This window comes from Nicotiana sylvestris, chromosome 4 (assembly GCF_000393655.2).
Source record: "Nicotiana sylvestris chromosome 4, ASM39365v2, whole genome shotgun sequence".
NCBI lineage: Eukaryota > Viridiplantae > Streptophyta > Magnoliopsida > Solanales > Solanaceae > Nicotiana > Nicotiana sylvestris.
Window position 1 is genome coordinate 155911678 of NC_091060.1, and position 15058 is coordinate 155926735.

General features: G+C 40.7%; 1 protein-coding gene across 1 annotated transcript; it reads right to left on the minus strand.

The window, feature by feature from the left end:
* Positions 1-12600: 12600 nt before the first annotated feature.
* LOC138890385 (uncharacterized) lies at positions 12601-12969 on the minus strand. The gene has a single exon (XM_070173768.1). It carries the CDS (start codon positions 12967-12969, stop codon positions 12601-12603), a length of 369 nt encoding a protein of 122 aa, XP_070029869.1.
* Positions 12970-15058: the final 2089 nt, after the last annotated feature.

Here is a 15058-nt window from a genome sequence, read left to right on the forward strand (position 1 = left end):
ATTACAATATGATGCCATTCGGTCTGAAGATGCTGGGGCCACATACATGAGAGCCATGACAACCATCTTCCATGATATGATACACAAAGAAATAGAAGTGTATGTGGACGACGTCATTATCAAATCCAAAAGGGCCGCAAATCACATAGCAGACTTGAGGAAATTCTTCGACAGGCTTAGGAGGTACAATTTGAAGTTGAACCCCGTAAAGTGTGCATTTGGGGTTCCCGCAGGAATGTTATTTGGATTCATTGTTAGTAACTGAGGGGTCGAGCTAGATCCGACTAAAGTCAAAGCTATTCAGGAGTTACCACCACCTAATAGCATAAAGGACATGATGAGCTTCCTGGTACGGCTCAACTACATCAGTCGATTCATAGAACATTCCACAATGATATGTGAACCCATCTTGAAGATGCTGAGGAAAACTGCCGAGAAAAGTTTGACCGAGGAATGTTGGAAAGCTTTTGATAGGATCTAGGAATACCTGTCCATACTACCAGTTCTAGTCCCGCCAGAACCAAGGCGACCTTTGATACTTTATCTATTCGTATTATATGGAGCCTTTGGATGTGTTTTAGGACAACATGATGAGACATGAAGAAAAGAGCAAGCCATATTACCTAAGTAAGAAATTCACACCTTATGAAGCACGATATTCTCTGATTGAACGCACTTGCTGTGCTTTGACCTGGATAGCCCAGAAGTTGAGGCATTATTTCTGTGCCTACACTACATACCTCATATCCAGGATGGATCCTCTGAAGTACATATTTTAGAAGCCCATGCCTACGGGGAAGTTAGCTAAATGGTAGATACTGCTAAGTGAGTTCGACATCATATATGTAACTCAAAAGGTAGTCAATGGACAAGCATTGGCAGATCACCTCGCTGAAAATCCGGTTGGAGGAGAATATGAAACCTTAAAATGTTTTTTTCCTGATGAAGAAGTATCATTCGTAGGAGAAGACATTACGGAAACATATGACGGCTGGAGGATGTTCTTTGATGGAGCCGCAAATTTCAAAGGAGAAGGAATTGGAGTAGTTTTAGTCTCGAAAATGGGTCAGCATTATCCGGTATCTGCCAAACTCAGATTTCCCTGTACCAACAACATGGCAGAATATTAAGACTGCATTCTAGGGCTCAACAAGGCAATCGATATGAATATTTAGGAGTTGTTGGTGATCGGCGATTCAGATTTTCTTGTACACCAGGTGCAAGGAGATTGGGCTACCAAGAATTCCAAGATATTACCATATCTGCACCATGTGTAGGAATTGAAAAGGAGGTTCATGAAGACAGAATTTCGACATGTGCCTAGAATTCAAAATGAGTTCACCGACGCATTAGCCACTTTGTCATCAATGATACAACATCCAGATAAGAACTATATTGATCCCATTCCAGTGAGGATACATAATCAGCCGGCATATTGTGCTCATGTCGAGGAAGAAGCAGATGGAAAGCCTTGGTTCCATGACATTAAGGCGTACTTATAAAAAGGAGAATACCCGGAGCATGCAAATCACACTCAGAAACGCTTGCTCCGGAGATTGTCAAATCATTTCTTCCACAGCGGAGGGAACTTGTATAAGAGAACTCTGGATTTGGGCTTACTAAGGTGTGTCGACACAAAGGAAGTTTCTATGCTACTTGAGGACGTGCATGCTGGGACCTGCGGGCCGTACATGAATTGCTTCGTTCTGGCCAAGAAATACTCAAGGCAGGTAACTTCTGGATGACCATGGAGACTGGTTGTATTCAGTATGTCCACAAGTGATTTCAATGTCAAGTGTATGCCGACATGATAAAAGTGCCACCAAACGAGTTCAATGCAACAAGTCCACCTTGGCCATTCGTTGCCTGGGGAATGGATGTTATTGGTTTGATTGAGCCTACGACTTCAAATGGACACCGGTTTATTCTGGTAGCCATTGATTACTTCACAAAATGGGTAGAAACTGCATCTTACAAAACTGAAACCAAGAGAGTCGTCGCAGATTTTGTCAAGGATCGTAGTGTCTACCGATTCGGAGTTCCTAAGTCCATTATTACTGACAACGCCGTCAACCTCAATAGTGATCTAATGAAAGCTATATGTGAAACCTTCAAAATCAAACACAAGAATTCCACCGCCTACAGAGCTCAGATGAATGGAGCCGTGGAAGCCGCCAACAAGAACATTAAGAAGATACTAAGGAAGATGGTAGAGAATCACAAGCAGTGGCATGAGAAGTTACCCTTTGCTCTGTTAGGGTACTGCACCACAGTTTTTATGCCAACTAGGGCAACCCCCTACATGCTGGTTTATGATACCGAGGTTGTCATCCCAGCCGAGGTAGAGATTCCTTCTCGAAGAATCATACAGGAAGCTGAACTCAGCGATGTGGAATGGATAAGCAGCCGCTATGAGAAACTGGCCCTTATCGATGCAAAGATAATGAATGCAGTATGTCATGGCCAACTTTATCATAACAGAATGACCAGAGCCTCCAACAAAAGGGCCAAACCAAGACAGTTCGCACCAGGGCAGCTGGTATTGAATAAGATTTTCCCACTCCAAGATGAAGCCAATATGAAATTCTCTCCCAACTGGCAAGGTTTGTAAATAGTTCACAAAGTACTAACAAGAGGAGCACTCAGACTTGTAGAGATGGATGGAGAGATCTGGCCAAAACCAATCAATTCAGACGCAGTCAAGAGATACTATGCCTAGATTATTTCACCTTTTCTTTTCTAATTTAATTGAACTACACTTGAACTGATTCTCGTTTAAGAGTGGATACGTAGACAGCCTTATGGGTTCGGTCATATTATAATAAATTTTTCATTTTCTCCCGGAATCAGAAACTGGGGTAGAATTTTGAGGAGGGTCCTCAAAATTTCGGGACAAGTCCAGTCTACGCCATCACATGCTAGGAAGTCAGTCGTTAGTCAAGAGTTGGGGCAGAATTTTGAGAATGATTCCCAAAATTTCGAAGAAGATTTAGCAAGGTACGCCATCTGTAAACGGTTAGCAATCATCTGCCAAATTGGGGAAGAATTTTGAGGAGGACCCTCAAAATTCCAACATAAGAGAGTTGCAATGCCTTTGAAATGTGTCACAGTCGCTAGCTCATCAAAAGTTACTTGATATATCAATACGCTTCCAAAACAATCCTACTTTATCAATAAATGCATATTTTTCGAAAATTCTATTTTTCATAACAGTCAGGTGCTACCTAGGGGAACTTGAAGGGGGATTCCAGAGCGGAGCAAAGCAAGGCAGGCAGACGAAGCAAGAACCAACCTCCCTCACGAAACTTACAATTTTCCTTGAACGCGGGCTCATTTGACGATAGCATTCGTACACAAAACAAATTTACTATCCATCCGACCGTTAGACACTGAACATATCCTAGATAAGATATACTTTACCCTTATCTACTATTTTCTCTTGGCATGAGTCTAATCCTTGACTCCATATTTGTATGAGTCTAATCCTTGACTCCACATTTGCATGAGTCTAAGCCCTGACTCCATATTTGCATGAGTCTAATCCTTGACTACACACTTGCATGAGTCTAACCCGTGACTCCACATTTGCATGAGTCTAATCCGTGACTCCACATTTGCATGAGTCTAATCCTTGACTCCATATTTGCATAAGTCTAATCCTTGACTCCACATTTGCATGAGTCTAACCCTTGACTCCATATTTGCATGAGTCTAATCCTTGACTCAACATTTGCACGAGTCTAATCCTTCACTCCACATTTGCATGCGTCTAAGCCCTGACTCCATATTTGTATGAGTCTAATCCTTGACTCCATATTTGCATGAGTCTAATCCTTGACTACACATTTGCATGAGTCTAAGCCCTTACTCCATATTTGCATGAGTCTAATCTCTGACTCCACATTTGTATGAGTCCAATCTTTGACTCCACATTTGAATGAGTCTAATCTTTTACTCCTCATTTTTATGAGTCTAATCCCAGACTCCATATTTGCATAAGGCTAAGCACTTCCTTTTCTTTGCATAGGTCTAAGCCCTGTCCCGAATCTTGCGTGAAGTTAAGCTCTACCTCTATATTTGCATAAGGCTAAGCACTGCCTTCTTTTTGCATGCGACTAAGCCCTATCCTGAATCTTGCATGAGGTTAAGCTCTACCTCTATATTTGCATAAGGCTAAGCACCGCCTTCTCTCTACATGAGTCTAAGCCCTGACTCCATATTTGCATGAGGATGAACCTTGCCTCTATACCTGGATGATTCTAAGCCTTGACTCCATATTTGCATGAGGCTAATCCTTACCTCCCCGTTTGCATAAGGCTAATCCCTACCTCACTACTTGCACGGGACTAAGCATTGTCCCTCTTTGTACCAATATTGCTCTATTTTCTACTACTATCTACCTGCTTTTCAATTGGGCTAAGCCCTGCCCTCTACCTCGCAAGACTAAGCCTTGTCTTGTCACATCATATTATTTCATCTTATGGGCTGAAACATCGCCAATCTGTCAAAAGGTGTCATAGTCTAAAGGCACCATCCTCATAGCCGGAAGACACCATGTCATGGCCTGGGGATCTCTCAAATTTGCATATTATTATTCAAAGGCATCATGGTTCGGAGGCACCATTTTCATGGCCCGAGAACATCATTTCATGGCTTGCGAATACCTCATTAAACAATTCATGGACCAGGACGGCATGGTCCAAGGACGTCATCTTTAATCGTCCAAAGACAACCTTCATGGTTCAAAGGGAATTTGCATCATGTTTAAATTTCCACAAATACGTTTGTAGCATATTTTATCTGCATCTAACCAATAAGCAACCGCTATCCTAGTAGGAGCAATATCGCTCCAGTTCCGTCCAACCATCCTGAGCCTTAACCGTTCATCGTAGCTGCTTCCACATCTCGTGTTCATTCTTACAATAATTTTATCGGCATACTCCGCAGGTGAATCCAGAACTACACATGGCCTGATTCTTGTAAAACCAAGGATATGTAGGCAACTCAAAAATCGGAGTTCGGCCTCCGTCTTTTGAAACATCCCATCTGGTTAAAATTGGCCATCATTTCTTTACTCGAAAACTCTTTCATCTTTCCCGGGTAAAGAGGGGCAGCTGTTGATACCCAATATTTCCCTATATATTGTAAATATGGATAAATACCTTCAAAATAGAATATATGTGCATATATAAGCATGCACAAGGTTTTTAAAAATTTCCCATAATTTTAAGGATTTAAATTGATTTATTTTATCCCCTTTTACCCTTAATTCCCCAATAATTATTTCCTAAATTATTATTATAATTATTTATTTATTTAATTTCTATACTTATGCCAAATATAGCTAATGTAATTTTTATGCATTACATTTAGTATTTTTTAAAGCTAAATTGCATATAATTGCAATGTTAGCCCATTTTAAGGTATAATTATATTTTATATGCATAAAATTGGTTCCTATATTTTTAAAATGTTAACTATGTATTTTAAAGAATTTGGCACATTAAATTATTTTCCAGAAATTACCTATTATTTAATAGATATTAAAATAGGGAAAGTGGCTATTTAAATAATAGCCAGATTTGGCTTTCAATTGTAGCCCAAATCGAACCCAATCCCCAGCCCAATTTCCTATTAAATAACCCAACCCAGACCCTATAAACCCTTACCCAAACCCGGAACACACCTACCCGGTTGAATCCTGACCGTTGATCTCCCAGATCAACAGTCCACACACACCCTTTCCTTTTTAATTCCTAAACGACACCCTAACCCTACTCATTTCCAAACCCCCATCACCTTCAAATGCTTTCATCTCCCTTCTCTCTCAACTTAACCCTAATCATTCTTCAACCACCGCCTCCTTCTCCGACGACTACCTTTCAACCCCAAGCCTCCAATGGTCACTCCACCGCCCTGCTCATCATCTCTAAGGCCTTAAAGGGTCCTGGGCTATGCCGATTTGGATCTAGGGTTTCTGTTTCTGTTATTCATGGCTTCTCCAGTGTGATTTTGGGCAAAATCACACCTTATATGTTACGATCGGTGAAGTTTACAACACGTTCTTTCGTTTCTATCTGTGTTCCCTTTGAGACCCTAACTTTCATCTGAATCTCTCAGATCTGTGCTATTTTATGCTTTAAGTCTGTTTCTTCCTATGTTTTGCACTATTCTGGAACTTCTTCTGAAAGACCCTCAACTTTCAACCCTTTTACTTTCTTTAAAAATTAGGGTTTCTCGGAGTTTCTTCTACACTTGTTTTAACCGATTTTTCTTTATGATTAAACCTCTCTCCTTGCTTATTTTGACTGATCTTATGTTCCTACTGCTTTTAATTCGACTCTGTTAAAAAGCCCTAATTTTTCTAGATCTTCTTTGCTTTGTATCTGTGTGTTAGCATGACTACCTAATTTTGTTAAGTTTCTGTTGGTTACCATACTTCAAATGGGTTTTCTACTGAGTCTTTAGCCTACCTATGTCACTTATGTATTATTGTGATCATCTCTTGCTTCGTTTTGTCGATATGGCTGACCTTGCATGTTGCTACGCCTGTTCATTCCCTTTTATTTATATGTTGAAGCACATAATCATGACTCCCTCTTAATTGATTATGATTTCCTTAATTTGTGGTTTGATTGCAATTTCCTTTCAAAACCCTAAAATTCTATTCGTCCGTTTAAATTGACTGATTCCATTTCCTTATTTGTTGTGATACTTCATTTTTACTGAATCCTTTCCTTAATTGTTATATTCTGTACTTAGACCCAATCATATGCTCTATACTTTTACTACCACTTATATGGCAAAAATCAGTCTTTCTCAATTGATTTTCTTTCCTTGGCTATCCCTATTGGTATCTGTTTAAGCTGTGATTCCTTGATTAAAGGGGAGTACTTGTATTAATTGGATTCTAATTGTGATTACTTCCATAATTGTGCTAAACCTTTACTTGTTACCTTATTTTTTGCCTATTTTCAAAACTATAAATACCCTAAGTCTTTTATTAATAGGGAACACTTGGTTTTCAAAACTACCTCTCTTACTAAAAATCTCTGCTCTCCCCTCTCTCTTGTGCTATTTGCTGCTATTAGCCAGCTGCAAGCCAAGGCTAATCATCTGTGCTCTCGTGTTCTTTCATTCTGCTTACTTCTCTCTTCACGGGTATGTCCTAGTTTTAATTTAAAGTCTCAACAACAACATGCTTCTCATATTATTTCAGTTTCTCTTATTTCTAGTCTGCTTCTACTTGTGGTTCTGTTGTGAAACTTGTAGTTAAGTTACATTATCAACATGTTGTTATGTCTCCTCATCCCTTTAGATTAATGTATTCCCTTATGTGTGTTTCAAAGCATACCTTTTCAATTGTCTTTTACTTACTATATAAATACCATCTTATAAATCCTCAAATCCATATCCCCCTCTATGCGTTTGTGTTCTTCCTGACTGGTTTGTGATTATGTCAGTGTAAACTATTTCTGAGCATGTCCAAAGCAGTCCTAAGACCCTTGCTGGGTTATGTGTTTGTAGTCAAATGTCTATGTGTCCCAAACCCCTTGACCCTTGTGTGACTACTGAATTCATTTGGATTCTGTAGACTAGCTATGTCTAATCCTATCTAAAAGTGCTTGAGCTTTGTTCACTACTCCAACTTCTTTTCAAACAATCTCTGTTGCTTTACTAATTGCTTTCAAAATCAGACTTTCTGATCCACTCCTTAATAAACCTTTTTCAACTTGTGTCCTGCACTTTCACTTTCCTTTTGGTCAATAAGTTCTGCCCCCTTTAGTATGTGTACTGCCTTGGGATCCTCTTGAGAGCCCTCTGAACTCTGGCATACTGAGGTTGGCCTTTCCACACTACACTGGTTTAATTCTTGGTTGCTAAGTCTTGGTGTAAGCATTGCCCGGGGTCCTTGAGACCGTTATGGAACTCTGATGCTCCTAGACTCTGCTTTGTCTATGGAATTGAGGCTTATGAGACCATTGGAGAAACTTGGGCCTAACTTCAAGCTCCCTATAGAATAGCGTCTTGATTTTCTATTTGACTTATGTAATTCATTCATTGGCCTGTAATAATTTGTAAACAGATATTTAGGGGTATTTAATAAAAGGGTGGGTAGATGCATACTTTATGGGGTAATATGGGAAGAAATACTGCTCTTAGGATCTTATTTTTAAAATCATCCTGCTTCACTCAATAGAAAACATGCTCATAGGGTTTTACTCTTTTAAAACTGATTGTTTTTCCTAATAGAAATCATGCCTATAGGATCTCATTTCTAGTTTTGTTTTCATCAAAGAGAAATTATGTTCCTAAGGTTCTACATTTTGTTAGGTTAGAAACCATGTTTATAGGTTCCAAAAAATCATGTCTTAAATCAGTAGATGCCATGCCTATAGGATTCAATTCCAATTTATTTTTAATGAGCATTCCTGTATGTTACTGCAAATCGATTAAAATCATTAATCCACCTAGACATCATACGTATAGGGATTCTACTCGCAATACTGTCTGATAATTTAATTTGGCCTAATAAATCAACTTCACTACACCTCGTTCATTTTTTTTAAAAACTGGTCTTATTAAGTGTTAAACATTTCCTAAAACAAGCTCTTTCACAATTGCCTCAATCTCATTAGATATCATGCCTATAGGTATTAAAGAGTCTATTTCGAAAAACATGTTTGTATCTACGTTAACATACATACCAGTACAACATATAGGCAAGCCTTAGGGCGTTTTAAAAAAAATTGCATTTCCCTGAAGCTGTTTCTGTCATTTAACATTTCTGTTCCTAATAAGCTTTTTGAAAAAAAGGAGTCCTTAGGAAACTACTAGGTTATAACTTCTGTGTATAAAAGTTTTTGTTTGTTTCTGCATATTCACTTAGATATCCTGTTTTAGGACATTAATTAATAAAGACCTTAATAGTGTTTGAGTCGTGCTGCTTGTATGTTTACTTGAGGAGGAAATTGTGAGCCTCCTATTTACTCCTATTATGTGTGAAAGTCCTAAATATTTTGACTGTTGCTTTAGAGTTTTCGTCTTTCTAAACCTTAGGGGTACGACTAGATTTACCTATAGGTAGAGGTCCTAACCCTCTCCAGGACCATTAAGAAGGGACGGGTAGCAACACACAATAGGAATCAGTGACCAAACACTCGCTTTGCATGACCAATAAGGGGATGGGAAGGGTAAACATGGGATATGATGACTACGCGTTAATGTCACGTGTAGCCTCTCATTGAGGAGTGTTTACCGGACATTGCGTGGGGTGATCCTATAGGATAAACAACCTAGGACCCCTCTTTACCAAATCCTCTCTCTCTCTATTTAAGCTTGTTCAAACATTTATCTTTCCACTTGAGTTGTCTAAGATGCTTTACTTGTAACTTATTTGATTCAACTGTTTATATGGACTAATTTGTAAATATAAGTTTGGTCGGGACCCACAATTGTGGACCAAGAAGGGTGCCTAACACCTTCCCCTAGAGGTTACTTCAAGACCTTACCCTAATCTCTGGTAATTCAAACCAACTCAGAGTTAATCGTTCTAGGATCCCTAACGCACCATAACCCGTTAGGTGGCAACTCTTCAAATACCCAATTCCCAAAAGGAAATGAGTCATTACACCCCGTGAATGTCGAAACCCGGACATCTTCCCCGTCAAAAAAGGGAAGGAAAAAAGGGGCGCGATAGGCATGAAACCAAAACACATCAAGCCCATTTAGCTGCTCCACACTAAGATTTGCTGCCATATCCCATTTAAGTTTTAACTTCCTCAAAGCCCACATGGCCTTGTGCTCTAACTCAACCGGTAGATGGCAAGCTTTCCCAAAGACTAACTGGTATGGAGACATACTAATCAGAGTCTTGTGAGCAGTCCTATAAGCCCATGGAGCATCATCCAATTTCTTTGACCAATCAGTCCTATTTGCATTGACCGCCTTTGACAATATGCTTTTGATCTCCCTGTTGGAGACCTCAACTTGCCCACTAGCTTGAGGATGGTAAGGGGTAGAAACATTATGATTGACACCATACTTTGCAAGTAAAGTTTCAAATATACTATAGGGTAAAGATGCGACCCTCCATCACTAATAATTTCTCTAGGAGCGCCAAACAGAGTAAATATACTCTTGAGAAAAGCCACAACACGCCGGGCCTCATTGTTGGGTAAAGACATGTCCTCAACCCACTTTGAAACATAATCAACGGCCACAAGAATGTATGTGTTGCCACAAGAGCTTACAAACGGGCCATGAAATAAATGCCCCACACATCAAATATGTCAACCTCAAGAATGATGGTGAGAGGCATCTCATCCTTCTTTGAAATTCCACATGCTCTTTGACACTCATCACATTTCTTCACAAGTTCACTTGCATCCTTGTACAATGTCGGCCAATAAAAACCACAACTAAACACTTTTGAAGTTGTCCTCTCCCCACCATGATGACAACCGTAGGGTGAGGAATGAAAAGAATCTAGAATACTCATTTGCTCCTCCTCCGGAACACATCTCCGGATCACACCATCATTGCAGATTTTGAACGAGTAAGGCTCATCCCAATAGTAGTCCAAGCTATCCCTTTTAAGCTTCTTCCTTTGGTTAGAAGAGAGCTCATACTAAACAATACCGGTTACAAGGAAATTGGCAATATCCGCAAACAAAGGCATGTTATTCACAAATACAGAGAGTAGTTGCTCATCAGGGAATGAGTCATTAATCTCGAGGCCATAACGGGGCCTCCCCTCCTCCTCCAAGCGAGACAAGTGATCCGCCACTTGGTTTTCACACCCTTTCTATTCCACAATCTCAAGATCAAACTCTTGAAGTAATAAGACCCATCTTATCAACCGTGCTTTGGAATCCTTCTTCGTCATTAAGTAGCCGAGTGTTGGATGGTCGGTATGAACTATCACCTTGACACCCATGAGATAAGGCCTAAACTTTTCCATTGCGAACACAATTTCCAATAACTCTTTTTCCGTCACCGTGTAATTCACTTGAGCATCATTCATTGTTTTGCTTGCATAATACACTGGGTGAAACATCTTATTCACTCTTTGACCCAAGACCACTCCTACCGCAACATCGCTTGCATCACACATGAGCTCAAAAAGTAAGCTCCAATTAGGTGCAGTAATAATGTCAGTGGTTGTAAATTTGTACTTTAGGAGTTCAAAAACTTTCATACATTCCTCATTGAACATGAGGTTGGCATCCTTTTCCAATAACTTGCACAAGGGATTCACTACTTAGAAAAGTCTTTGATGAATCTTCGGTAGAACCCTGCATGCCCCAGAAAACTCCTAACCCCCTTGACTGAAGTAGGAGGAGGAAGCTTTGAGATAACTTCAATTTTATCCCTGTCCACCTCTATTCCGTGCTTTGAGATCTAATGGCCGAGGACAATGCCCTCCTAGACCATAAAGTGGCATTTTTCCTAGTTGAGCACAAGATTGGTCTTTTCACACCGGGCCAACACCTTGTCAAGATTCTTCAAACATTCATCAAATGAGTCACTCACAACACTAAAGTCGTCCATGAACACCTCCTAAGTGTCCTCCACCATGTTGGTAAAAATGACCATCATACACCGCTGGAATGTAGTCGGTGCATTACACAACACAAATGGCATCCTAGAAAAGGCATATATACTATATGGACATGTGAAGGTGGTTTTCTCCTGATCTTCCGGAGCAATCAAAATCTGGTTATACCAAGAGTACCCATCCAAGAAATAGTAGAAGGCACGCCCAGCAAGTCTATCTAGCATCTAGTCAAGAAAGGGCAATGGAAAGTGATCCTTTCGGGTCACTTTATTCAGCCTGTAGTAGTCCATGCACACCCTCCATCCGGTAATAGTCCTGGTGGGAATCAACTCATTATGTGCATTGATAACCACAATCATACCACCCTTCTTCGGCACACATTGCACTGGCAAAGTCCAAGAGCTATCCGAGAGGAGGTACACAACCCCTGCATCCAACCACTTAATCACCTCCTTTTTGACAACCTCTTGCATAGCCTCATTCAACCTCCTCTGATGTTTCACGGAGGGCTTGGCATATTCCTCAAGAATAATCTTGTGCATGCAAAAGGCAGGGCTTATCCCCCGGATATCAGCTAGAGTTCATCCAATTGCCTTCTTCCATTTTTGGAGCACTGCCGATGTGGAATCTACCTGCATGTTAGTAAGACAAGAGGAAATAATAATTGGCAAAGTGGAACTAGGGCCTAAGAATTCATACCTGAGGTATGGAGGCAACAACTTCAACTCCAACACGGTAGGTTCCTCGATTGAGGGCTTTGTTGGTAGAGTCTTCCTATTCTCAAGATCCAAAAAGAGCTTGCGAGGCTCATAAGAGTACGAGCCCATTCCACGTAAAGCATTGACACACTCCACCCAGCCTTTACCCTCATTTACATTAAAGTTCAACAACACCGCCTTTAGAGGGTCCTCCACATTGATCACTGCACTAGTATCATCAACTATCATTTCTGTGACAAGATCCATGAAAGAGCACACTTCAGTACTGTTGGGTTGCTTCATTGACTTGCACACATGAAAGACCACTTTTTCATCACCCACCTAGAAGGTGAGTTCCCCTGCTTCCACATCAACTAAGGCCTTCCTAGTTGCAAGGAAAGGTCTTATCAATATGATTAGGACCTTATAATCAACCTCACAGTCTAAGATCACAAAGTTAGCGGGCAAAATGAACTTGTCCACCCGAATATGAACATCATCTATAATACCAAGAGGCCTCTTCATAATTCTATCCTCCATTTGCAACCTCATTGAAGTAGCCCTCGGTTTCCCAATACCCAAAATTTTGAACACGGAGTAAGGCATCAAATTGATACTTGCACCCAAATCACACAATGCCTTTCCAAAATCTGCGCTCCAAATGGTACACAAAATGGTGAAAGCGCCAGGATCATCAAGCTTTGGAGCCATCGAGTGCACAATGACACTTACTTGGTGAGTCATTTTGATGGTCTCACACTCCATGGATCTCTTTTTAGTCACCAAGTCTTTCACAACTTGGCGTAACCCAACATTTCCTCAAGAGCTTCCACCAAAGGAACATTGATTGATAAGCTCTTCATCATGTCAATAAATTTTCTAAATTGGTTCTCATTCTTTTGCTTCGCACGCTTTTGAGGGTAAGGTGGAGGAGGCCTTGGCAAGGGAGCCTTAGCCTTGGGCACTACCGTTTCCGGTATGTCTATTACGTGTTCCCTAGACGGGTTCACGTCATCTTGGGTCTCCACCTCATCATCATGAACATCAATCCTCACTTCTGCATTCACATACTCTTCTCTCACTTGCTCATAAACTAAAGTAACATCATCATCTTGCACTTGAATCTCATCACTCACAATTTCCTTTTGCTTGGAGGTATTCACATCACCATCTCGACCACTTATAGTAATCACCGCCATTGCATTCCGGTGTTGTTCCCACCCTTCAGGTTTACTACTGTATCACTAGGTAAAACCCCCTTAGGGAGAGTATTCAAAGACTGTAAAATCTCACCAAGTTGAACCTCCAAATTTCGGATTGAAGTATTGTGGGATGCCAACTGGGCATCAGAGTCAGCGTTCTTCTTTATCATTTGTTCAAACATCATCTCGATCCTTCCCATCTCATTATTTGACGAGCTAGACCTTGGGGCAGAAATGAAGGTGAGTTGTTTGGTTGTTGATACATCGGAGGCCTTTGAAAGCCTTGCCCCCGATTCCCTTGATTGCCATTGTTCCAACCCCCTTGGTTGTTGTTTCCTCCCAAATTGTTGTTGTTGCCACTCCAGTTGCCCTGATTGTTCTGGTTGCCCCAATTTTGATTGTTGTTCCCCCAGTTGCTATTACCTTGTTGGTTTTGATTCCCCCAATTTACTTGGGATCTCCATTGTTGTTGTTTGTTAGGAGCATTGCCCCTTTGTCCTTAGTAATTGTTCACATACTATATTTCTTTATTTTTCTCATCATTGCCCTCATCTTGATTGAAACCACCACTACCTTGGCCATATTGATCCAGACTACCCTGACCTTGTTTATCTCTTTGTAGCCTCTTGTTGACCAACATGTTGACACTTTCCATAGCATTTACTTGTCTAGGAGCTTGAACTTGTTGCAATTGAGCCTTTTCCAACTGGGTCATTGTGGTAGTTAACTTCGCTATTGCCTGACCATGATCATGGAGCTCTTTGTGCAAGTAGATGACAGTGGGGTCACCCTGTGGCACATTGGATCGACTTTGCCAAGCTGAGAAAGTATTTTCCATATCATCCAATATCTCACACGCCTGATCATAAGGTGTGTTTATAAAATTTCCCCATGATAGCTGGTTCACTACACACTGATTGGTCATGTTAATGCCATGGTAGAATGCCTGCTGAATCATTGCTTCGGTCATGTCATTGTTTGGACATTCTTTCACCATTGTCTAATATCTCTCCCAGATCTTATGAAGTGGTTCATTAGGTTCCTATTTGAAGGCCAAAATCTCATCTCTCAAAGTCTCCATATGCCCCGGCAAAAAAACTTTGCTATGAACTTGTCCGCCAACTTATCCCAAGTAGTGATGGAATGGTTGGGAAGCCTTTCAAGTTAGTCCAAGGCTTTCCCTCTAAGTGAAAAAAGGAACAAACTCATCCGAAGTGCATACTCTGACACATTTGTTTGCTTGCTTCCCCAACAGGTATTTACAAAGCCTTTAAGATGTTTATAAGCATTCTGATGGGGAGCACCGGTGAAATACCCTTGCTTCTCCAACAAAGTCAACATCACATTTGTAATTTAAAAATTGCCCGCCCGGATCTGGGTTGGGATAATTGCACTAGCATATCCTTCGTCTGGAAGGACCCGAGGAGACGCTCTTGGAGGTGGCGGGGGAGGGATTGGAACATTATCATTGGCATGTCAGCCTCTCCCTTGAGATTGAGGGACTATAGGTACCCTATCATCAATATTGTCATCTACCTCCTCTCACGGAATAGCATTTCCAAGAGGGTCATTTTTATTGTTCGCCATTTTGTACCTGA

Bases quoted from the DNA above. Each gene is read 5' to 3' on its own strand.
- LOC138890385 (XM_070173768.1), bottom strand. From the start codon at position 12,969: ATGGCTCCAAAGCTTGATGATCCTGGCGCTTTCACCATTTTGTGTACC.